At 34.1% G+C, this 25,937-nt stretch overlaps 1 protein-coding gene across 3 annotated transcripts in view; it reads left to right on the forward strand.

Moving 5' to 3' along the window:
* Positions 1-25,937, forward strand: part of ATAD2B (ATPase family AAA domain containing 2B) — a 150,668-nt gene that overhangs the window by 75,029 nt on the left and 49,702 nt on the right. For all 3 annotated transcript variants that reach the window (XM_079720413.1, XM_079720412.1, XM_079720414.1), the window contains 4 exons: positions 1,897-2,208; positions 4,752-4,887; positions 12,546-12,732; positions 23,786-23,971. In XM_079720413.1, the coding sequence (XP_079576539.1) occupies positions 1,897-2,208; positions 4,752-4,887; positions 12,546-12,732; positions 23,786-23,971 (821 nt within the window). The remainder of the gene's footprint in view (positions 1-1,896; positions 2,209-4,751; positions 4,888-12,545; positions 12,733-23,785; positions 23,972-25,937) is intronic.

Consider the following 25,937-nt stretch of genomic DNA (forward strand, 5'->3'; position numbering starts at 1 on the left):
ATTCTGAAGAATTATTTGGGAGATTGATTGCTGTCATGGGACAGTGTTAATGCTTAATCTGCTTATAGTTTTCTGAATTAAATTCTCATAGGTCATATTAAGTTTTCCCCTACGTCTGAATAAATGTTTATGAATATAGTACTTCATAATTTTCATTGAAATTTTTAGTTACAGTGAGTAAGTTGGTTTAATAATAAAAGAATTTAGATTTCTTAGAAAAAGAAAAGCCTAATAGATATGATTCATCCCCCTCTTTTTTGTAATACATGGTAACCTAATAGTTTTACATTTCCAAACTATAACCTTGGAGTTACTCTTTTCTTTTTTCATTCATTCTTTCACTCAAGAAATATTTTTTGGATATCTACTGAATGCCAGGCCAGGCATCGTTCTTGGTAGTTGAGATACATTTAGCGAACAAAACAAACAAATACCCCTATTCTTACAGAGGTCACATTCTAGTTGGGGAACGCAGACAGTAAACATAATAGGTAAATGATAAGGTGGTAAGTGCTGTGGAAAAAGGAGAGCAGGGTGAGGAGTTTTCTGTTATGTGTAGGGCTTGTTTAACGTGATCATTTGCCCTACTGAGGGATATAGGGATAGAATTTATTATAGATGTGTGAGTCAGTTTGATTTATATGGTTTTGTTCCTTAATGTTCTTTTTCTGCCAGTTAGTCTGGTACTATTTCTTCTCTGCTCGTAGTTTTCCTTTGTAATCACCATTTTAATTTCAGTATTTAAGTGTTCTACAAGGTCATTGTGAGATATAAAAAGATAAATAAATCTGATACCACTCTTTGAAGAGCTTAGGGACTAATGTTCTGTAACTAGTTCGGGTGGTTCCCGCTGCTGGCATAACTGATAAAGGTGGCCAAATGCAGGTTTAATTGTCAGTATAAAAAAACACCATGACTAGTTTGAGGTTTTCTTCCCATTTGTGGTAAAGACCTAACAGTTCATATGTTTTTCTATGTATTTGTCGCTCAAATGAATGAAATGATTTCAGAGCACTGGTGGCTTGATCTGTTGTTTAACTACATGATCAGTTAACTATGGGTAATGGATGATACCTCATATCTCTGTAGCCCTTTGAACTAGGTTATCAATCATTTTAAACTAAATATATATATAAAAAGGAAGATAATATAGAAATTTAATGGATTCTCATTCCCTGTAATACCTTTGGAATTATCAGAGATGATCATAACTTTAAAGTATAGTTTTGGGGGTAATAAGATATTAACCTGCTTGTGGGTTGCACTCAGAGTTAGTAGTAGAATAGCTCTGATTTTGAAGTTTCCGCTTATGTATACTACTTTGTACTGCACCATTATATGTATTTGGAAATTAGTAATATTAGGAAAATTTGTAGAAAACTGTAATGTCATGAGGACTAAACTAATGATTGGAAATATTGATGAAGGATGAAGGATGAATCTATTTTTTTTAAACCTTTCCTGAAGAAAGATGTACATTATAATCAGTGGTTTTGGCACAAAATATATGACTTGTTTTCTTTTAATATCATTAGTTCATGTGTTTGTTAATTAAAATATTCAAAACATTTTTAGTCTTAATGAGTAAACAGTTTTATTAGGTGACTTTATTTTATTTATTTATTTATTTATTTATTTTTACAACTTTATTGGAGTATAATTGCTTTACAATGGTGTGTTAGTTTCTGCTTTATAACAAAGTGAATCAGTTATACATATACATCTGTTCCCATGTCTACTAGGTGACTTTAAATGGTCATTTTTCACTTTGCTAGTGAAATTGCACATGATTGATTTAGTATTTTATTTTAGATAAAGATGTGCATATTTGCAAAATAGAGTTGATACTTGGAAAAATGGACTTACCTTTGTTATCCTTTTCCTTTTGTGCATTAGGCTATTGCGGAGCTGATATCAAGGCCCTGTGCACTGAAGCTGCCCTGATTGCCCTGCGGAGGCGTTATCCCCAGATCTATGCTAGCAGTCATAAACTGCAGCTAGATGTTTCCTCAATAGTGCTCAACGCCCAAGATTTTTACCATGCAATGCAGAATATTGTGCCTGCTTCCCAGCGCGCTGTCATGTCTTCGGGACATGCACTATCCCCCATCATAAGACCACTGCTGGAAAGAAGCTTCAACAACATCCTAGCAGTCTTGCAAAAAGTGTTTCCTCATGCTGAAATTAGCCAGAGTGACAAGAAAGAAGGTAGTATAAATTACCTTTTCATATTGTTAAAATGAAACAAGTACAGGCATAAGTAAATAAATTCTGAGTTTTCTTATAAGGTTATTTATGTGTTACTCTTTTGTATTTGCCATGAATATAGGAAATGTATCCATTTCATTGGCCACTGTTTATTCTAGGCCTAGCATATTGTCTAGCATCCAGTAGTTGCCTAGTCATTGTCCATAAAAAGAATGAATGGATGTTTGTTCTGTTTGTTCACTCTTGGGACATTCTGAATATCTTAATGTAGGAGTGTTGCCATCTTTAGAAAAGTTGGCTATGATAGTATTGGCTTACATTTCTTTTATTATTATAAAGCCCTTACATAAATTGTCATTTATTAATCCTCATAACAATCCTGGGGGTAGGTACTCTTACTCTATCAAAAATGAAGATGTTCACTTATATAGGGTCACTCAGTAAGTTCTAGGTCTTGCTCAAACCCAGGGAGCCTGACTCCAGAGCCCATGCTCTTAACCATGTTGCTATAATGTCCCTCTGGATTCAACTCATCATACTATTGTTATTGGCACAGCACTCTGCAGTGTGCTGTGCTAATGGAGTGTAAATTACTAGTAGGGCAGTAAATTAGAACCTGATGATAGAAGGTCTTGAGTTCTGGCCTCAAGATTGTAGTTTGGATTTGAGATAAAAACAGAAAGCTACTTTTAAAAATGTTACTTATGTACAGGAAAGCTCTAGGTTCCTGTGCTAATCAAAGTAAAAGCCCATGAACTTAGAAGAGACAGTAATTTAAAAAAAATATCCTAATTTTCTTTGTTTAACATGTAGTCTGCACTGTATAAAAAATTGTCCAATGAATTATGTTAATGGTAAAACTGTTATATATAGTAAAAATCATCGATATTCAATGAATTTTGCTTGTCATACATATATTTTTCAGAAACTTTTTTTTAGGGTAGATTCTCATGAAATATCACATCGATTACTTGATTTCTTAAATTTGTCAAATGAGGAGGAGAACAAATAATACGTATGAGCCAGCTACTCTGCCATGAATTGTACATTTCTTATCTTTGATTTTCAAAACTGAGGATATGTATCTTTTCCCAAATTTTTTTAATTTTTAAAAGACTATGTCACCTTTAGAAGGTCATAAAAATCTTACCTTCTCTTCTGAGAGATTGTAACTTCTTTACTTGCATTTGAGAATTTTTTTATGGCATTATTATCTGTGTTTTCTTACCATTTTTTCCCCATAAGTATAAAGTATGCTTTAGTTTCATTTTTTTTCTTCACATACCAGTGGAGGAAAGAAACCAAATTTTCTCTGATTATTAATAATTGTTTTTTAGTTATTTAGATATATTATTCTGGATTGTTTTGGTCTTTAATATTTTTCTTAGACAAGTATCCTTTCCTTATATATGAAATTATCAATCACAGGGTCCTCAATTATTTTCTGATTAACTTTTACAATATTAGTTGTATTAAATACTTGGCTTTAAAAAGCCATTGAAATCTGTGTCTGCCAGCACAATTCAGTATCTCATTTTAGAAAGCATGCCTATTTTTTTTCTTTGTTTTTTTGGAGAAGGGTATGATTTCTGTCAATCTTAATTTCCTCCCATTTCTCCTACACATGTAGCATTGCTTTTTATTGAATGAATTGACACTTTTGTTAGGTATGTATGAATTATGGCTATTAATACTTTAGGTTGTAGTCCAGATAAATTTTTAAGTATGGCACTTTCAGTTGGAATTTTAGTTCCCGTTAGTCCATCGAACAATAACTTAAGACCCAATGTTACTTGAATGAGTACATTTTTTATTTTTTTTTTTTTGCGGTACGCGGGCCTCTCACTGTTGTGGCCTCTCCCATTGCGGAGCACAGGCTCTGGACGCACAGGCTCAGCGGCCATGGCTCACAGGCCTAGCCGCTCCACGGCATGTGGGATCTTCCCGGACCGGGGCACGAACCCGTGTCCCCTGCATCGGCAGGCGGACTCAACCACTGTGCCACCAGGGAAGCCCTACACTTTTAAGATTGTTTTTTTTCCCACTGAATTCCCGAGTCCCTTCTTAACTAAGACTAGATTTTCCTTGAAATATGTGTGTGTGTGCCATGTGAAAAAATAAAGGTCAATTTGTTCCTTGTTGCTTTTGTAAGAACTGGGCCATACTTCAATTACTCTATTAATTAAACCATCTTATTTATATTAAATGTGCTGGTTTTGGTCAAAATTAACTTAGAAATTTTTAGTAAGTAGGTGAGTATTTTATGAGAGTGCCATTTCTTTTCCAGAGTTCTTGTAGTCTCCCAAAATGCATCTCATAACACTTAAGTAGTCTGTAAAGGTGAAAGAACTACATTGGTTCCATTTATAAATTATTCAGAATACTGTAGTTTGTCAATTTCCTCGGACAATCTGTGTTATTTGATGGATGTCTTATTAGTTTTTGCCACTTGATTTTTAAACCAGTTTTTCTTAGCTTTGGTAGCACATTAATATTAAAGGACTTTTTAATCCTCATAATCTTTGTGATTTTTTTTAAAACAGATATAGAAACTCTGATTTTAGATGATAGTGAAGATGAGAATGCTTTATCAATTTTCGAGACCAGTTGTCACTCAGGATCACCAAAGAAACAGTCATCAGCTGCTGCTGTACATAAACCTTACCTTCATTTTACAATGTAAGCAATTTATATCATTGATTTCAATTTATATTGAAATTTCTTTCAATTTAGAGTGATTTTTACTACTTTATAGTTAGAATTACCGTATATTTTTACTTATGGTTGTAACCTGGAAGACTTTGTTTTTCTGTTGTTTGGACAAAATTCTGGAAAACTTTACTGTGTCTATGTTTTTGTGTGGTAATAAATTAGTTTATTGGTCAACTCAAGATATTTTTTCCTAAAATGATAGTGGGATTTTTTTTTTTTTTAAGTAGGGTAGAAGGAAGAGTTGCCTTCAGAAAGTAAACCCATGTCCCCAATTTTATTGCTTTTTATTTGAACTAAAGTGGACAGAAATGAAATATTTACCATGATCTAGAATATTTTGATTGTAATAAGTTTCATATGATAATTTAGGACTCTAAGGGTACTAAAGAGGTTTTGAATTAGAAATTGCTCAGTAACTAAACAAATAACTTTCTGATTCTCCAAAACCTCATTAGTTTACACTTTCCTAATTTAGATTTTATGTTTTTTCTATTTACATTTACCTTTGTCTATATTAAAGCAGCTTTTGCTGTGCACTTCAATGGGTAAACAATTTTAGTGTGAATGTAATTTTAAATTAAGAGACTAAATAGTTTTCAAATACTAACAGGGTCATCACTTGCATTTACATAATTATCATGATAGTTAAAGAACCATAATGCTGCAGTCAAGTAGGTCTAATAGGACTTTTATTAGAAGACACTGGATTGTGTATACTTTTTTTTTTTTTTTTTTGCGGTACGCGGGCCTCTCACTGTTGTGGCCTCTCCCGTTGTGGAGCACAGGCTCCGGACGCGCAAGCTCAGCAGCCATGGCTCACGGGCCCAGCTGCTCCGCGGCATGTGGGATCTTCCCGGACCGGGGCACGAACCCGCGTCCCCTGAATCGGCAGGCAGACTCTCAACCACTGCGCCACTAGGGAAGCCCTGTGTATACTTTTAAGTAATTTTTCTTTAGAGATATTTTGAACAAATTTAAGTCTTTAATCGAAGTTTTTCCCATGTAGATTTTGGTGAAATGTTAATTTGATTATTTGCATTGATAACCCTTCCTTGTTTTTTAGTTTTTGAAATGAGACTAAATTACTTTAATTTACTCTTTAACAGCAAGCTCTTCTATTAGAAACTTTTTTCTTCACTCCAGAGCCTTTCTTTTATGCCCTCTGGGAAGTTTTCTTAAACTGTTTCAGTAATTTTACATATCTGTTTATTAATGGCTAAGGGAAAACCAAATAATCATTTTTTTCTGACTTTCACCTGGCTAGCCTGTGTGCCATGTGTGTGCTGTTTGTTTTGACAATTTTAGTTATTTGAATTGAAATACATAGTAGGAGCTAAGAAACTATCAATTTTTAAATTTTACATTAAGAACATTCTGTTACTGATTTAATGTATATCAGTGGTATGGCTTATTTTGGTTGGCTTAGCCTTTCTCAAGGAATTGGTTTAATTTTAACCTCTTTTACATACGCTTTTCTAGTTCATTGCTTTGACTTTGATTTAATAGTGAGACAGCTATATCCTAGAATGTGCTGTTTTTTAAAGATGTTTTGATAAATTACTTTATTTATTCACTCATACTGCCTTTTTTTTTTTTTACCCTGTGCCAGGCATTGTACTAGGTGCTCAAAGTATGAATAAGATATAACATAGTTCTTACTCTGGAAGAGTTCTTGTTCTTGGGGGTGACAAACATTGTGATATGGCTAAAGTGTTATGAAAGCAGAACTAAGAAGCTTCCACAGGGAAGTCCAGGCATGCTTCACAGAAAAAATGGTGACATTTGCTGTCCTTTTGAGTATGAAGGTATAGGAGTTAGCATCTGTTGCTCATTACAAACTAGACATGTGGTAGGTATATAAAACTGGGGCTTCGTATATGTTAATACATATAGACCTCTCAACAGTCATTAGCATTTGTGGTATCATCATTTTATAGATGAGAAAACTGAGATACAAAGAAGTTAAGTAAATTGCCCATGATCATGCTGCTAGTAGGGGGCAGACTTGGTACTGTTTGTTTCCTGGGATCATATTCTTTCTCTTGTACTATGTGGTTTCCAAATTGATTTCTGAGCTTAATAGGTAGATAGGGTTTTTTAGGGTAGGTTGGATGATATGATTTTTCACACTTTGCAAGAAGCATTTACTTTAGAACATACGCCTTTAATGAGGACTACACATGTATTTTGTTGTTGTTGATTTGGTTTGGTTTGGCTTTTTTGTTCGAGCAACATGTGTTAGCATGCCAGATTAATACAAAAAAGATTCTGGACAAGTAGAAAGCGTGACTTTAATGCTGGTGTCAGTAGCACTAGCTTGGGCATTGATGGTGGGTTTCTTTTTCTGGGAATAGTTTCCGAAAACAGTGTTTCAACCTTTTATTTAGATTTAAGATGAAATAGAAGTCAAGCTATTTAAGGCCTGTCAATCTGGTAGAGAACCCTTATGATGGAAAATAAGTTTTCTTTCTTATTGTATATTACCATAAGGGGATTAGAAACAGAACTTTTTAAGGTTTTCCAAATGAAAACAGCTTTGTTTTTTCTGATTAGAAAGATGATATACTCTGTAGAAAATTCAAGTAAAAAAGAAGAGCATAAAGAAGAAAGTAAAAATTAAAGCCCAAGCACCTGAAGGTAATATGTGTTAACATTTTGGTGACCACACTTCCATATTCTCTCTATCCATATAGACAGACCCATATATTATCTTATATAAATTATATTCTCCTGTAAGGTTGTTAATGTAACTTGCTTTCCCCCCCACTATGTTGGGAATGTTATTTCATGTCAGTATATATTTAATGTCATTCTTTTAAAATAGCTGCATAGTATTTTTTTTTGGATGTTTCATAATTTATATAACCTTATTGATAAAAATTGAAATTTCTAGTTTTCCTCTTTTATAAGCAGTGCTGTGATAGACATCTTTCTAAGTATACATCTTTATAACATTTTCTGATTCAGACCTTAAGGTAGATTTTAAAAACTGATTGCTGTGTCAAAGTGTATATACATTTCAAAATCTGATAGAGATTGTTAAATTGCCTCCCAGAAAGGTTGTACCAATTTACATTTCATCACTAATGTATGAGAGGGTTATTTTTTCTATTCCCTTGTCATTTCTGAGCACTGTTCATCTTTTAAAATCTTTGCCAACTAGATAGATGAAAATAATATCTTCTTATTTATTTGAATCGTTTGCACTTTCATATATTCATTCACTCATACAGATATTTTGTCAAAGTGCCCATCATGTGCCAGATGTTGTCCTAGGTAACTGGAATATGTCAGTGAACCAAATATACTAGGATCCCTGCCCTTATTCAGCTTACATTTTAGATGGAGACAGACAATAAAACAATCAGTGTGATAGATAAAATGTTAGAAGATAAGTACTATGGGAAAAAATGTAGAGAACACTAAGAAGTAAGGGAATCTTTGGGAGTGGGATGAATTGCAGAATATCCCTGAATATACATTTTGGCATATATTTGGCATACTTGCCAAATTTAATTTCAGAAAATTATACTTTTTTCCATTCTCACTATTCATGAGAATACCAATTTTCCCATCATCTATTTGCTAATAATGGTATTCTAATATTTATCAATCTAACAGATAAATGATGTTTCTCAGTATTTTCATTTGTTTTCATTATTTTTCATCTTTGTTAGTAACTACCAAATCTTTCTCAATCACTCTTGAGCTTTAAACTTTGTCCAGTTGCCTATCACCCTTTGTTGTGTCACAGATCTTTTGGTATATGCTGGCTTGTGTCTTTCCTTCTCTTCCCATGAGTCCTATGAGCTACCATCCATTCAGTTTGTCCCAACTAGAATTGGACATCATTCTCAACTCTTTCCTCTTTCTTCCCTTCTATATCTAGTAAATGACCAAGTCCTATGGATTTTTCTTACTAAGTAAGTCTAATTCCAAGCTCTTCCTTCTACCTCCTCTGACACTGTTCTTGTCTATACTGTTATTAACATCTCATGCCTGGGTTATTATAGCAAACTCCTAACTGGTCATCTTTCCTATTGTTTTGCCTTCTTTCAAAACCCTTTCCTATACTGACATGCTGAGTTACAGTTGTCATCCAAAGACATGTGTATGCTTATGTCACTTCCCCTGCTTAAGCATCTTAATGCTTCCTCATTGTCTTCAGTGTACATTCCAACTTTTAACGTGGTTTACAGAACCCTTCATAGCCCTTCACAGTCTGATTCTCCTTCCCCCTTCCACTCCCTTACCCCAGTATCTTTACCTTTACATTACCCTAAAACCTTAAAAGAAGCTGGCTGTAATGAACTATATCCTCTACCCCAAAGGGCCAAGAGGTTTTTTTTAGCCTCTGGTCCTTTGTACATCCTGTTTTTATTTCTTGAAATTCATCCTTTCTGCCTTTGATCTGTTGGGTTTGTGCTTTCATAACACTTTTTCAGGAAAGCCATTTATGAGTCTCTGATAGCACCCTGTACTTAAAGAGTGCTGCTTATTAATCACACTGAAATATAGTAATTTACTTCCTTTTTCCAATAAATGCACTGAGTTATGAGCTCTATGATAACAGTGGTATTGTTGGATAGCACGGGCCAAGACATTCAACCTAGGAAGCATTCTAAAATTGTTAAATGAATGAACATTTTTTAAGAAGTTATTTATTTCTATCTTCTTTTTGAATTGTCTACATTCTTTGTATAAGAAGGTATTTTTTGGTAAAATACTGTCATACAAGCTCTTTATGCATTAAAGAACCAATCCTGTTAATGGCAAATTTAATTATTTGTCTCATATGAGTGTTCGCCGTTTGGTTCAGATTGTAATTTTTGAGTAACAAAAGTTCTTAGATTTTTATGAATTAAAAATACATGAATCTTTTGTTTTTCTTTGTTCCTGTGTTAGAATTCATTTTGTTTTGTGAAATGAGGATCTGAATCCTCCCTATTTTTTTAATAGATTTATTTATTTAATTAAGTAATTTATTTTTTGGCTGCATTGGGTCTTCGTTGCTCTGCGCAGGCTTTCTCTAGTTGCGGCAAGCAGGGGTTACTCTTCGTTTTGGTGCAAGGGCTTCTCATTGTGATGGCTTCTCTTGTTGTGGAGCACAGGCTCTAGGCACGCAGGCTTCAGGAGTTCTGGCATGCAGGCTTCAGTAGTTGTGGCTCTAGAGCGCAGGCTCAGTAGTTGTGGCACACGGGCTTAGTTGCTCCGTGGCATGTGGGATCTTCCCGGACCAGGGATCGAACCCATGTCCCCTGCATTGGCAGGCGGATTCTTAACCACTGCGCCGCCAGGGAAGCCCCCTCCCTATTTTAAAACAATATTTGTGTTATAATTCATCTCTGTTCCATTTATTTTTATGCTTATTATCTTATATAAAATTCTTTCAATTACTATGATTTGTTTCCTGGGCTGCTATTTTCCACTGATCTGTGTTTCTTTTCTTTGGTGTATTCTTCATTCTATTATTCTGTTCTGTAATATGTATCAGTATAAAGTAGGGTGCATCTTAACTTTGTGTTTTAGAACCTGGGCTTTGCAGTTATATGGACACCCAGTTGTATAATCTTATACCTAACCTCTGTTAGCCTTGGGTTCTTTATCTATTTAGTAAGAGGAAACATGTATTTCATAGAATTGTTAAGAAAATTAAACAAGAAGTGTGTATGAAGTGCTAGTTACTAAAACAGGTTTAAATGTTCTGAAATTGGAGCTAGCACACTAATCCAAAATTTTCTTGATGTTCTTTTTCTTTAATTAAAAAAATATATTTATTTATTTGGCTGCGTCGGGTCTTAGTTGAGGCACGCAGGATCTTTAGTTGCGGCATGCGGGATCTTTTAGTTGTGGCATGCAAACTCTTAGTTGCGGCATGTGAGGTCTAGTTCCTGACCAGGGATGGAACCCAGCCCTCCTGCATTGGGAGTGTGGAGTCTTAGCCACTGGACCACCAGGGAAGTCCCCTTGATGTTCTTACTTGATTATTTTTTTCAGATAATGTTGCAAATAAGTTTTAATTCTCCCCCCCCACCCCCCCGCTCAAATCTTTTTTGGGATTTTGATTTGCATTTTTAAAATCTATAAAATAAAATACTATAAACCAACCATATGTATATAGTTAACTATAGCTAGGTATAAATGCATAGGAAGAATTGACGTCTATATTCAGGCTCATGATGTATTCTATATAGTTTCATACCTCTCTCGTTAAGATTATTTAATATTGTTTATCATTTGTATTTTTGCAGTTGTGAATAGAATCTTCTTTCCTTTTTTATATTGGTTATTGATGGTGTTTAGGAAAACCTTTTGGTTTTTCTATTTCCATCTTCAGTCTTGTTATTTTGCTGGTAGACTATGGCAGTCATTAGTTGATTCTCTTGGATTTTCTAGTGTATAATCATATTCTTTACAGGTAACAGTGTTTGTTCAATTTCTTTCCATTAGTTCCATTTTTAAATTTGCTTTATTCTTATTGCATTGCTTAGAATTTCCTGCATTATCTATAGTGATATTAGATAAACTTTTTTCATTTATCTTTTTAATGGTGCTGTAGAATCTTGAAAATACTAATTGAGTTTGTTTTAATATGTTATCCTAAATTTGCCTTCTCTGGTGTAGGGCTTTAGATGTTGTATATTAGGATAAGAACCGTTAGGTTTTTTTGGCCTAGAAACAAAATTGCTGCCACTGAAGGAGTCCTACTTTTTTTTTTCCTATTTTAAAAACTGTGGTAAAATGTAAAATAGCTAGCTAGTGGGAAGCAGCGGCATAGCACAGGGGGAGATCAGCTCGGGGCTTTGTGACCACCTAGAGGGGTGGGATAGGGAGGGTGGGAGGGAGGAAGACGCAAGAGGGAAGAGATATGGGGATATATGTATATGTATAACTGATTCATTTTGTTATAAAGCAGAAACTAACACACCATTGTAAAGCAATTATACTCCAATGAAGATGTTAAAAAAAACTGTGATAAAATATGTATAAAATTTACCATTTTAACCATTAAAAAAAAGAAGTCCTACATTTTTTTTTTTTTTTTTTTTTTTTGCGGTACGCGGGCCTCTCACTGTCGTGGCCTCTCCCGTAGCGGAGCACAGGCTCCGGATGCTCAGGCTCAGCGGCCATGGCTCACGGACCCAGCCGCTCCGCGGCATGTGGGATCTTCCTGGACCGGGGCATGAACCCTTGTCCCCTGCATCGGCAGGCGGACTCTCAACCACTGCGCCACCAGGGAAGCCCCCTACATTTTGAGTAATCTTTAGATGTACCTCTTTGTTGGAGAAGTGGAATTCTTAACATTTGACCTGGGATAACTAAATCATACTTACTGTCTGAAGCATTTTCCAAGTTAATATATGTGGTATGATAGGATGAACTTTCTTTTAGGATGGATTTTTATACTTTTATGTCTTGGTATTAATATGGCCAGAGAGATCAATATTTTAAAACTGTAATTATTGAAAAAATGCTTTGCTGTACTCAAAAAGATGAGAGAGGTAAACAAAAGTTCTATTAATTTGGCATTACATTATTTTATGTAAATATTTTCCTAATATTTTATTTTGGTCTTTCAGAGTGTATGGTTTTGAAATCATTATTATGTCTTATGTGTATTGCAGGTCACCATATCATCAGCCAACCTCTTACAGGCCAAGACTATTGCTGTCTGGAGAACGAGGCTCAGGTCAAACTTCTCACCTTGCTCCAGCACTTTTGCACACTCTAGAAAAATTCTCTGTGCACAGACTAGATCTCCCAGCACTTTATTCAGTTAGTGCCAAAACACCTGAAGAATCATGTGCACAGGTAGGTTTGTACTGTATCAAAGTGCTTCCTGCTTTCTTATTGTTTATATCTTAGTAGTGATTATAGATAAAATTTTTTCAAAGAACAGTAATATGAATATTAACTTTTTGTTGGTTATTCATTAACATTCTAATATTAAGGCAGAGGATCCTGTTGATTTTTTAAAGTGAGCTCATTGTTTTTCCCATGATACTTCGTTCTTCTCTGAAATTTTAATAATCCAATTTCTTGTATTAAAGGTTCATTTCATTAAACAGTGTAGAGAGGGAGCTTCTTTTTGCCTTTTCTGACCCTTTTTTCAGGGCCTCTTTAGACTTCTGTCTTTAGATCTCTTTAGACAGCCTTATTGTAGTAAGGGAAATGATATCGACTTTGAGAATGCCAGGGTTTAAAATTAATATAGAAAAGTGATAGCAATTTTAAAATTATATATATTTGTATCAATAATCAAGTGTGTTTGATATTTGATTTTCAACTACTTTATATTTGCTAGCTTGTGAAGCAAAATTATAGTGGGGCTGTTTATATTTCTTGATGTTTTAATATATAACTGTGAATTTATTATAAGTGTGTCATGTTGGAACTAGGGGCTAAGGGAATAAGTTTTTGAACCAAGAGACCATGTCTTCACCATTCCTGTGTCTCTGACACAGTGCCCAGCTCATAGTAAGTACTCATTAAGTGTTTGAATGTTGCTTTCTACTTTGATATTTAGCCTACTTTTAGAGATTAGATGGCTGGAGTAGTAACACCTAAGAGCACTGCACACAGTTTTGTTGTTTTTTCAGTTATAGTTCATAAATATTTAATACATAAACTATCTAATTGAAAACCATTCTGTACCTTGTAGCATGAAATAGATTTTTTTAAACAGTTCATAGTGTCATAGTTTTATTTCTCTTTTATTTACAATTCTTTGGGTATGAACATCCTAGCAGTACTTCACTCCTTCTAAAGCCCTATTTAAAGGTTTTTTTCCCAAAACCCATGGCCTGCCTTAAAAACTATATACCAGTAATTTTCTCCAAGTTTTATACATTTAATTTATCCTGGCTGTGAGTGTCTTCCAATAATGTTGATTTATATGTTTGCTCGTATTTTTCCTTTTTAGTGAGACAAAATTATTGCAGCTTTTATGCAAGTAAGAGAATTGCTTGGTACCATTATAAAATAAATCCAGGGGATTTACTAGGAAAATATAAATTAGCAAGGTTGACTTCAGAGGAGAGAGTATCTAAATAGACAGTAGTTGTGGAAGAAGAATTGAGTGTCAAAAAGCACTAAATCCAAATAGTTTCACAGGTGAATTCTTTTAATCTTAAAGGATAAGATTATTTTGATGCCAGTTAAACTTTTCCAAAGCATAGAAAAAGAAGGAAAGATGTGAAATCAAAAAAAAAGAGTGATGCTAAACCTTTGAAAGAAATGCAAAGAAAATTGTAATCTAATCTCACTTAGACAGTGGTCATAAAGTAAATATTACAAATGGAATCTAGTAGCACATTGAAAGAGTAATATACCATCACTAAGGCATGCAAAATTGATTCAGTTACATGTGAGATATATAAATATTGGAATGAACACACTGGAGTTGTAAATATTTGCCTATGTTATGATTGTAGTATTAACTGAAAACCTGTTAGGGCCAATAAGAGAATTCTGTAAGGCAGACAATTTCAAAGTTAATGTTATAAAATCAATAGTTTTCTTTTATACAAACAATAACAAGTTAGAAATATGGTTGACCCTTGAACAATGCAGGTTTGAACTGCACGGGTCCACTTATACATGGTTATTCTTCAGCAGAAAATACAGTACTACAAGGTCCATGGTTGGTTGAACCTGTGGATGCAGAGAACCTGCAAATCTAGAGGGCCTGACTGTAAATTATACACAGATTAACCCCTGCCTTGTTCAAGGGTCAACTGTGTAATGGAAGAAGTGGTCCCATTTAAAGTAGCAACTAGGGCTTCCCTGGTGGCGCAGTGGTTGAGAGTCCGCCTGCCGATGCAGGGGACGTGGGTTCGTGCCCCGGTCCGGGAAGATCCCACATGCCGTGGAGCGGCTGGGCCCGTGAGCCATGGCCGCTGAGCCTGCGCTTCCGGATCCTGTGCTCCGCAACGGTAGAGGCCACAACAGTGAGAGGCCCGCGTACTGCAAAAATAAATAAATAAATAAAATAGCAACTAAGTTTACCTAGGAATTAACTTAAGCAATTAATTTGCATGCTGAAAAGTCACTTGAGGACAGTTGAATAAGTGAAAGACACACCTTGTTTTTTTTGTTGTTGTTTTGTTTTGTTTTTGTGGTATGTGGGCCTCTCACTGTTGGGGCCTCTCCCATTGCGGAGCACAGGCTCTGGACGCGCAGGCACAGCGGCCATGGCTCACGGGCCTAGCCGCTCTGCAGCATGTGGGATCTTCCCGGACCGGGGCATGAACCCGCGTCACCTGCATCGGCAGGCGGACTCTCAACCACCGCGCCACCAGGGAAGCCCCCACACCTTGTTTTTAATTACTGTAACTCAGAGTGTAGACTCAAGTCATATTGCACAGATTAAAATCTCAGCTACTTGTGTATTGGTTGTGGCCTTGGACAAGTTGCTTAACCTGTTTGAGCCTTAATTTTCTCGTCTATGAAATGAAGTTAATGATACCTCATAAGATTACTGTGATTATTAAAACAAGCTCATCCAATAGTCTTGGCATACAGTACTCAACAACGACAGCTATCATCATGTTTATCACTACTGCTGCAGCTCCTTTCACAACTAATGGCTGGTAAGACTCAACATTGGATAGCTATGAGTTCTTTTCTAAATTAATCTATAAATTAAGTGCAATTATAATTATAATTATAATCCCTCCAAATTTAAGAGGAAATGTTTAAAAAAGGCTTTTCGTTTCCTCTAGAAAATAAATATGGGCGTAGCAAGGAGAATTCTGGAGAAAAAAGTGTAATGAGGAATCCCTACCAGATGTTTACACATGTAATAGAACTGTGGTAATAAAGTATTTGTACCTGTGCAGGGATAGACAAAACAATAGAACAAAAGTGAGAAATCATGCTTAGGCCTGTGTAGAAATAGAATTTAGTACCTGATGATGTTGAGTATATGATAATGATGATGACATTTGATATCATAGAATAGATGGATTATTTAATAAATAGTCTTAGAAAACTGGCTGGCTCTATGAAGGGAATAAGAAAAAACAAAACTGGATTTCGTACCTTTTTCTTTAGCCCCAAAATAAATTCTAGATTGTCAGTGGAACTATAAAAGTGTTAGGATAATTCACAAGGTCAGTATATTATCTTGGACATGAGAAAGTATTTAATTTCAAAGCAATGAACGGAAGCCAGGAAACATAAAGATAAGAACAAATTTGACTTTATAAAATTTTAAATTACACATGACAAGAAACTTTCTTTAAATAAGATTAATAGACATAACCTGATAAAAATCTGTATTTGCAACACATGTCAAGGACAAGTTTCCTTACTATACAAAGATATATTAAAATCAGGAAGAAGAAAGAATAACAACCTAATAAAAGAACTGGCAAAATAGGAGCATGACATTTATAGGGAGAAAAAAGTAGCAAAAGCAACCAATAAAAATTTGAAAAGATTCTTTACCTTACTTATAAGTGAAAAAAAAAGAAGCATATTAAAGCAGTAAGATGCTATTTTCAAACAACTATCAGGCTTGTAAAAATGAAAAGCTTGATAAACCTAATATTGGAGATATGGGTGCTCATACTTGGTTAGTGGAAATGTAAATTTATTTATTGATTTTGGAGTGTAGTTTGGAACTATCTTTTAAACTTTCAAGTATCTTTTGACCCAGGAATTTTACATTAAAAAACATTTCCTAAGGAAAAAAAAATGTCATGAAGAACCTAGGGGTAAGACAGGAATAAAGACACAGACATACTAGAGAATGGACTTGAGGATATGGGGAGGGGGAAGGGTAAGCTGTGACAAAGTGAGAGAGTGGCATGGACATATATACACTACCAAACGTAAAATAGATAGCTAGTGGAAAGCAGCCGCATAGCATAGGGAGATCAACTTGGGGCTTTGTGACCACCTAGCGGGGTGGGATAGGGAGGGTGGGAGGGAAGAGATATGGGAACATATGTATATGTATAACTGATTCACTTTGTTATAAAGCAGAAACTAACACACCATTGTAAAGCAATTATACTCCAATAAAGATGTAAAAAAAAAAAAAGAAAAAAGAAATAAACGCTTGTTGTTCAAAAAAAAATTTCCTAAAGATATATTAGCTATAAGTATTCACTGCTGAATGTACAAGGTTATTCATCAAAGCATTGTGTGTAGAATTACCAAACAAAATAAGACAAAAAGAAACAAACTAAATGTCCTTTTTATGGTGGACTGGCTAAAATATAGTAACAAAGGAATACTAGGAAGTTGTTAACAAGAATGAGGTAGATTTACATAGGCTGATACGGAAAGGTGAAGGAGGTACTAGTGAAAAAGCAAGTTGTAAATCTAAGTATGATCTTCTTCGTGTAAAAAAAAACTTAAAAATATATGTTCATGTTTATATATAAGTAGAAATTTTATCCAAGAATACCCCCCAAAAAATGTTAATAATCGTTGTTTTGGCTTGGGGGAAGGAATTTGGAGGATTTGGGGAATGGATAAACTTTGTCATTTTAGTTTACCCTCTGCTCTATGGTTTAGAATTTTTTGTTTCCTTTTACATGTATACTTGACAGTATCAAACAAACTGAAAGATAAAATCACTTTGAAAGAGGAACATTCTGTCTATAGTTGTTCCTTATGGCTAATGTGTGTGTATATTCACAAACACAATACTGGCTTAATGTTAGGTAAGGAAATATGAAGCACTGTAGTAAACTATATGTTGATCTTATTGGAATCCTGGGATTTTTTTTTTCTCTGAATCCTACTTGGCATCATTGGGCTAAATTTGAATTCTGACTGCATGTTCTTTGGTCTCTTTCACGTATCTTGGCTTTTACTACTTTTCTGTCATGTTGGTGAGGATGGTGGAGAGAAATGTCACTTGGTGGTGGAAAGCAACAAAAACCCTCCATTTTATTGTATTGGTTGTGTTACATTGCATCTAGTATGTCAAGACATCTCATCTTCTCTGCTTTCACCTATGAGCTTCTGGGTTGGAAGTAGGGCTTATTCTTAAGTGACCACCACCTGGATGTCTAATCTAACCAGGCACTGAGACAGAATTTTGTAGTCATGGTAGCTGAAGCTCAGACTTTCTCTGAACACTGACCAGAGACCATGTAAACTGTCACGGCTAATCCCTGATTGTTTGTATTTTAAGTGCATATTTTAAATTATTTATTATAATATAATATAACATAATACTGTCTTTTCTGGAAAATTCTTCAAAAAGAGGCTATTATATAATGAAACTGAGGAATTTTTTCTTAATTTGTAGAGATTGGCAAGCCTGGGTATAAGTAGGTATAAAAGTCCTAGGGAAGAGAGCGCATAAGTCAGGTGCTGAAATGCTGGAAAAATAAAAAAACCCTTCTTTCTATCCTTCTGTTCTGTATTCCCTTTCTTTTCTTCCCTTTTGCTTTACTTCTCTTTGTAGCTAGTCCTTCTATAGGTAGAATCCTCTCTAAATAGATGTGGAATATAAGGGTTTGGTCTGTGGCAAGTTATTCTTCTGTGATTTTCTTTTCCCCTGCCTCTAAAATATGTGATATAAATTAAGTTGGGTATTTAATAGTGTAACATGAACACGAAAGGTAGTTTTAAAGGAAAGAAGTCTTAAATCACCTTTAAAGATGTGTATTTATGTGTGTGATAAGATGGAAAGGGGAGAAGGGCCCTACTTCATATTTCTTTATACCATGGGGACCGTGTTTAATTCTATGCCATTCTTTAAAACATCCACACACAAGCACATATATGACAAAACTTCTGTTTCTTCTTCTGAATGTCCCAGCTAATATTATGCCCCAGTAATATTATCAGTTGCATGAAAAATGGTAGAGGAGTTAGTGACTGCTGTAGGGTTTTCTCGTTGTTTCTTTCTTACTTTCTTTTTGGTTTAAATGTTTATTTAGTTATTTGACTGTGCCGGGTCTTTAATTGTGGCACGCGGGATCTTTGTTGCTGTGTGTGGGATCTTTTAGTTGTGGCATGCGAACTCTTAAGTTGCGGCATGTGGGATCTAGTTCCCTGACCAGGGGTTGAACCCGGGCCCCCTGCATTGGGAGCGTGGAGTCTTAGCCACTGGACCACCAGGGAAGTCCCTCATTGTTTCTTAAAATTTAATGAGCATGAGAATCTCCTGGGGGTGCTTATTAAAATTTCTGATTCCCTGGCTCCACACCCAGAGATTCTGATTCATGAAATTTGGGATAAGCCCAGAAATCTGCACTTCAAACATGCATCCCAGTTGTTACTATTCTAGGTTTTCAGTAAACCACACTTTGAAATATAGTACTTTAGCTGATCACTGGACAGTAGTTCGACATTTATAACTGAAACAATTGCCAGAGTTCATAAAGTAGCTCTGTGTGTGTATGTGTGTGAGCATGTGTGTATGTATGTTACTGAGCATTTCATAGTCTTCCAAAGGCTCTGGAAGGAGAATGGAAACTGATGTAGCCTGCAAGATTTATGGTTGTCCCAGTAAGTTCACAAGTAATTATTGAACCCTACAACAAGGTCAGAGATGTTAGTATCTGTAGTAAAAGACTTACTGTATTAATACTCTTAAAAAAAGAAAAATAACAACAACTATGAGTCCCCTTACTGACATTTTCATATGTATTCTTTTCTCTCTTGTATTAGTTCTACTGCTGATTTAGGAAAAAAGGGATTGATGAGTGTGTTATATTTAATCTTTTCATTAATACAGAGGTATGATCGAATTGATAAATTTAAATATGGTCTGTTCAAAGCTTTGGAGTTTAGGTACTATATGGTGTTACGAGTAATTTCACATGGTCAGTAAGGAATTTTGGGGGGTGAAAATTTTAGTATTTTTTTGCTCCCTAGAAAGAAATTGTATCTGGAAATTCTCAGGGGAAATCTCTTTTGGTTATGTGGCATTAAGGAATTAATATACTTACCTATGTGTATACTTTGGATGCTCTTGTGTTTGTGAAAAAGGATTTCTGGGTTTCTCCATAACAGTCTGTGTATACTTTGGATACTCTTGTGTTTGTGCACGTGGGTACACATCTGTGTTTTACCATAGCACATTTTTTTTTGAATTGTAAACAAATTAAATTATCCTGGCCCAAATTGTATCACATTTACTGAAATTATTGACATTTTTAGCAATGAAAATATCAGGAAAGGAATGTGGGTGTTTTTAATTTTCAAGAAATGTTGATTTGTATTAAATCCATTGTTCAGAAACTCTAGTATAGTTGTGTTTTATAACAGGCTGATTTTATATGCTTGTAAAGAAATTGAGCTTTTTATTTCTTGAATCCTGAATCTTCAGATCCCAGACAGTGCCTTCTTTTCACAGAGATGCTCAGTAAATCTTAGGTCAATAGAACCTAAATGGAGTAAGTGACAAATATAATAAAGTTATCAGTAATGGAGACATATTATTTATTTTAACAGTTTTGATAGCATGGTTTAAGGAATTAAACTTATTTAAATAGTGCTTTTTAGTTTTTATAAAAATTGAGAACAGATTTAGCCCCGAAGATTTTTCTTTTACCTGTGTTTTATAATTTTAGTACTGTAACGTGACCAAGACAAATTCTGGAAATTTATTGATGACAAAAAGTTGTTTTTCTCATATAGCCCCTTTTAGGAAAGTGAAAGCTGTACTGGCTTGCAGGTTTCTGCTTCATGTACCTCTGTATTTAAAATTATTCCAGTTTTCAGTTTTTAATGAAAATGGCTTGTTATGGGCTGTATATTCTTCATTTTTTAAAGATACAGTGAATTTTCATGCACTGAACATTTTAATTTGGCATCTAGCGTACTGATTTGAAATTTAGCTTTTGAGATAAGGACCCTTATAAATATAGGTGCAGTTTATATTGTTAGTGCTTCCTTGCATGGATACTTCTAATTTCAGTGGCCTGATTTTTGCCTTTCATATCATTAATATTCAGAGAAAGTAGTTTTTGATATTTTTTAAATAAAGAAACTTAAAAAAAGTTATATAAGGGACTATGATGTCTGGGACAAGAAGAGGCCAGAAATATATTGTTTAAAGAATCAAAATGAACATTCACATACACTGGTGTACGTTCATTTTATTTGTGCAAGAGTGCTGGTCATGTCAGAGGTATTTTGAAACGGTTGGTTCAGTAATTTGGCCTACTGTCTTTTTTTCTCTATAACAGTTTTTCTGTTTTCTACTACACCTTGCACATCCACCAATCCAAGACACCCTGTAGGTGAGTATTTTTCTAGTTATCAAATGGCATCACTTGTTCCCAAGACAGTTGCCGCTTCACTAAAACGAGGCTTTATTTTTCTACTATGAGATATCTGGTTAATTGATTTCACAGAGTGTATCTTATTCCATAACTTCAAAAATTACCAGCAAACTGGTGAGGAAGCCGATTTTACATTATAGAAAAATCACAATAGGTTTAAACTTTTTTCTGAATTTTTAAATACTATTCTCAGACTTTATTCTTTTTGAAATTTCATTTCAAAAACAGGAGAATTAGGACAGCTTGGCTATTTAAAGAAAATATGAAAGTTTATTTTAATATTCTGAGATAACATGGGGTAAGGAATTAAAAAAGGAAACTTGTTTTAGTAGTATTTTAAAATTTTTCTGGAAATTAAGGATGTTTTTCCTTTAAAGGCTTCAGAGAAAATTTTGAAAATATTCCCTGGCTATTGGTATTGCATATAGTTAGATTAATTGTCAGTCCATGTAACTATATATTCATGGACCAGAAAGGTAGAGCCTTTTTATTTTTCTATATTTGTCTTAGACTTTTTTCCTGGTTGTTTTTTTCCCCCTCTAGGTTTTCAAATATAATTTCAAAAAGTTACTTATAAAGATACTTTCCTAAAGTCTTTGGAAATAAAAAGATTACTAGAGTATCATTATCATGTTCAGTTTGCTAATTTTGAGAGTTTTGGATGAGAAAAGGAAAGAAATAGAAAAAAAAACCTTATGTATCTAGTTCAGCCTTGCAGATAAGTTTAAAACACCTACAGTATTGCATTGTTTAACTTCTGGCTCTGTAAAGTTTTTTATTTATTATCACTTAACCTTCTGTTGCTTTGCCCATACTCTGATATTTGCTAGCAGCTAGATGTTCTCAACACATATAGAAAACCTAACCTACAAATACTAGACTGCAAGGCAGTATTTCATTTTTTTAAAAAGGCATGTTGTCTCATCTCTCCCTGGGCATGTGGTAACTTGCATGGCTGAATTAGGGTAGGTAGTTTTGTGAGGTTTCTCAGTAAGCTGTGTAGTTTGTTAGTCTTTTCATATAATCACCTTTCTCTCCCTGCTGACTTTCCCTAGTTTTATCAGCAACAGGTGTTGGTCAGTGTCTTCCACATACCATGCCTGATTTGGGTGGCATGTAATAAAAAAAATTTTTTTTTTTTTGGAATCAAATGCCTCTCTTGCCTTTGTGCTCCTGTGTGGTTCCTTCCTTTTGCCAATATTTATGCTTGTTTTTCTCTTATGAATCTTCTACATGAACTTTGGAAAACAGTAATCCTTGGATTTTCAAGATCCAGGATAAGAGGGTGCGTGTTTGCAGAAAAGGTCAAAATTTGAGAGTCCTGAAGGAGTTGTACTGTACAACTGTTCTGGATTGGTGGATATGCAAATATTAAAGGAAGGGAAGGAGCAAATGTTACTTTTGATGTGAGTGATCATAACATCTACATTTCCGATTTGGGGGAAATTTTATTTGAGTATCTTTCATCTGGCTTATTATTAAATTGGCAGTACATTTTATTTTACACAGGCGATTTAAAGCTATATAAAATATAGTATTTAAAAAATTCATGCAAGTGGTAGGCTTACTCATTAAAGAAAAACAATCCTTTTGAATTTTAGGAATATTTCTGATAATCCTAATCATTTAAATTATTTGATTCTTATTTCTGTATCTTGTACATTATATAGGTTAATTGAAATGTGTTTAAGAGAAAATAGTAGAAAATTTTAGAAGTAGAGTTCTCAAATTAAATTGAAGAAAGATAGTCATTTTTAACTTTTTCTTACGCTCGTTAAAAGTATTTAAGAGATGTCATAATAATCTGTGAGAATTTGTTGATGGGCTGTTGAGCTGTTGTTGACTTTTATGTAAAGGTCAGTAGTTCTGTTTAACAACTTATTAATAGCCAACCTGGTCTTTATTGGCATGTGTTGGCAGATTGTGACTGAAGCTATGGTTAAGACTCTTTTTAACACCTGAGGGAACTTTATTTTCTATTTTCTGAAGTGGGAGTATCTCATAGCTTTTAGCTAATTTATTTATTGTTCTTTAGAGCTTAAGGGTATTTTGTGACTATTTTATAGAAGATTGAATTAAGGTAATGGGAGGTAAACAAGTGGTTCAGCAGGTAGTTCATTAATTTTAAGCTCTAGGGTGGTACATCTTGGTTAAAATATTTATTTAATTCATATGTTGAGTGATTTTAGCCAATGTGCACAAACATGTAAGCTATGTCTCTTTTTCTTCTTTGTGCTTCCTGATAATCACTCTTAAGTGGGTGACATATAGGTACATGCTTATCTCTTTATTTGCAGCATATTTTATAGTGGTGTTTTGCTTTATTTATATGATAGATAGGTGGAACAATTTGATGCCTTTATACTATTAATATATACTGAATAGGAATAATAAAATAACAAAAAAATACTCCTTTTCTTAGGTGGGGTAAGGGTAGATAGAAGCTGTATGTATGGCTTGTGCATCGTATCTTGAACAGCTTAAATACTGGGGCTGAAAGTAATTATAGTAACAGGCCTGACACATTTAATGTATTTGGGGGTTACTGTGTAGACTTTAGAATAATATCTATTTGAATTTTTAATGCCAGTTCTTTCCTTAATTAGATTTTTCGTGAAGCTCGAAGAACAGTACCTAGTATTGTTTACATGCCTCACATTGGTGATTGGTGGGAAGCTGTCAGTGAAACTGTGAGAGCAACTTTTCTGACTTTGCTACAAGATATACCATCATTTTCACCCATATTTTTATTGTCTACCTCTGAAACCATGTACAGTGAACTGCCTGAAGAGGTAAGAACTCATTAAATATTTATCTTTTCTTATTATATGGTTTTAAAATAGTTGACCTTGTAAATTTGACACATTTTAGTTATTATAAAATCAGTACTGTCAAGGTTCATGCCTTGGTTGTACCACTTATTAGCCATGTGACTTAAGTTAGTTAACATTTTAAGTTTCAGTTTCTGTTTTTTGGTATGTATTTTGATATATTTCTCAGTGTTGTGAATTTTGAGATAATTCATGCTTAGACCGGACCTCGACATATATAGTACCTACTGAGAAGATCTTAGCTGTATCATCATCAATGCCATTATAATTATCCTTCTCATTCTTATCATCTGTTAGATTATTTGGTGAGATTTGACCTTTCAGCTCTTTCATTGGTAGCATCACGTTAAGCTGAAGATTATTATGACTGTGCATATTTTTCAAATCTGATATTTAGCGTTTGAATTCAAATCCAACTCAATAGTAGAGTATAAGATAAAAATCACAGTTGTTTCAGAAAAAAATTAGTAGATCAACTCATGTGAATGAAATTGATTTTTAAGAAATTATTTTAACATTCTGAGCTTACTGTGTTTTGAAATAATCTCCTTTTGAAGTGCTTAGAAATATTTTGCCCAGGCAACACAGTTCTTTTTAAAAATTTACATGTTTCAAATGCTATAATATAAATCTTGATTACGTAGAATTTTATGATTCAGATTTTTTTTTTCGAGTTCTTTTGTTCTGTTTTAGCTCTTATTATCTATCTTGTTGCTAAACTGGATTTGTACAACTTACTACTCCTGTAAGAAAATTATATGAAATGTAGACTAGTTCATTTTTTGTTATTCAGAATCTGATATTATTTGGAGACCATTAATCAAAATATTTTTTATCACAGGGAGCAATAAAGTTTAGTGGAAAGATGTATGTAGTAAGAGTCAGAAAAACCTTGGTATTGACTTACTTGTCTTTTGATTTTGGATAAATATTTGAACCTAGAGTAGCTTCAGTTTCCTCACCTATAAAACGTGGATAATAACAGACAGGCTTGTTGGTGTGAGACAATATATGTGAGTTTATTTTGGAAGCTACAGAGCTATAATATGTTTGGTATTATATTAGTATTATAAAGTAAGAATGCACTCAAAATTGATTTAGGAGAGTGGACTGAACCTGGACATAACCTAAGAGCCACTTTTAAAAATTAGATCTCACTGTCAACTACTTTTATTATAATTTTATAAAAAATAAAGAAAATTGGGATAACTAAGGGCTCTAGTTAGGAATATATACTTACCTGAAGTTTCCTTATATTGTTTGAAAAATTTGTAAATAAAAGTCTTACTGAACCTGTCTTGATACACAGCAATTTTAATTTTGCCTATTCTTGTTGTCTATTTGCATATGTGATTTTATTGTTGGTTTAGTTTTTTAAAAAACTAACATTGCATCTATATATTTTCAATGTTGCTATATTGTTATAGTTTTTAGTGGATTCAAAAAGCCTACGGGTGAGTAGGCTTTTTTCATTATTTGTTTACCAATAACCTTAATTAATAGCTAAAATATTAAACATTTACTAGCATTGAATCCTGAAATTTCAGCCCCCCCCCCTTTGTCTTCTGTATTCTTTGCCCTTATTATAGCAAATAGCTACTAAAGCTATCATGGATATTCACATTTGTGGGTGAAGATTATGGGGTTTTTCTTAGACTACTGATTACATAACATTTTATACAAATTGTCCTTAGGAAAGCCTCCTCTACCCCCAAAGCTTTCATTTTAATTTCAGCTTTGCCATTAGTATATTGCTTTGTTTAAGTCACAGAGTGAAAAAGTAGTGAATAATACTTAGCACGTACTGATAAATATTTGGTAAATGAATGAAAAATATGGAGAGTTGCAGACTGAGTAACTAGGTTAGCAAGGTGCCAGATCTATGGAAGAAAACATGAAGTAGACAGTGGGTAGCAAAAACTAAGTG

The sequence above is a fragment of the Hyperoodon ampullatus genome, assembly GCF_949752795.1.
Source record: "Hyperoodon ampullatus genome assembly, chromosome: 15".
NCBI lineage: Eukaryota > Metazoa > Chordata > Mammalia > Artiodactyla > Ziphiidae > Hyperoodon > Hyperoodon ampullatus.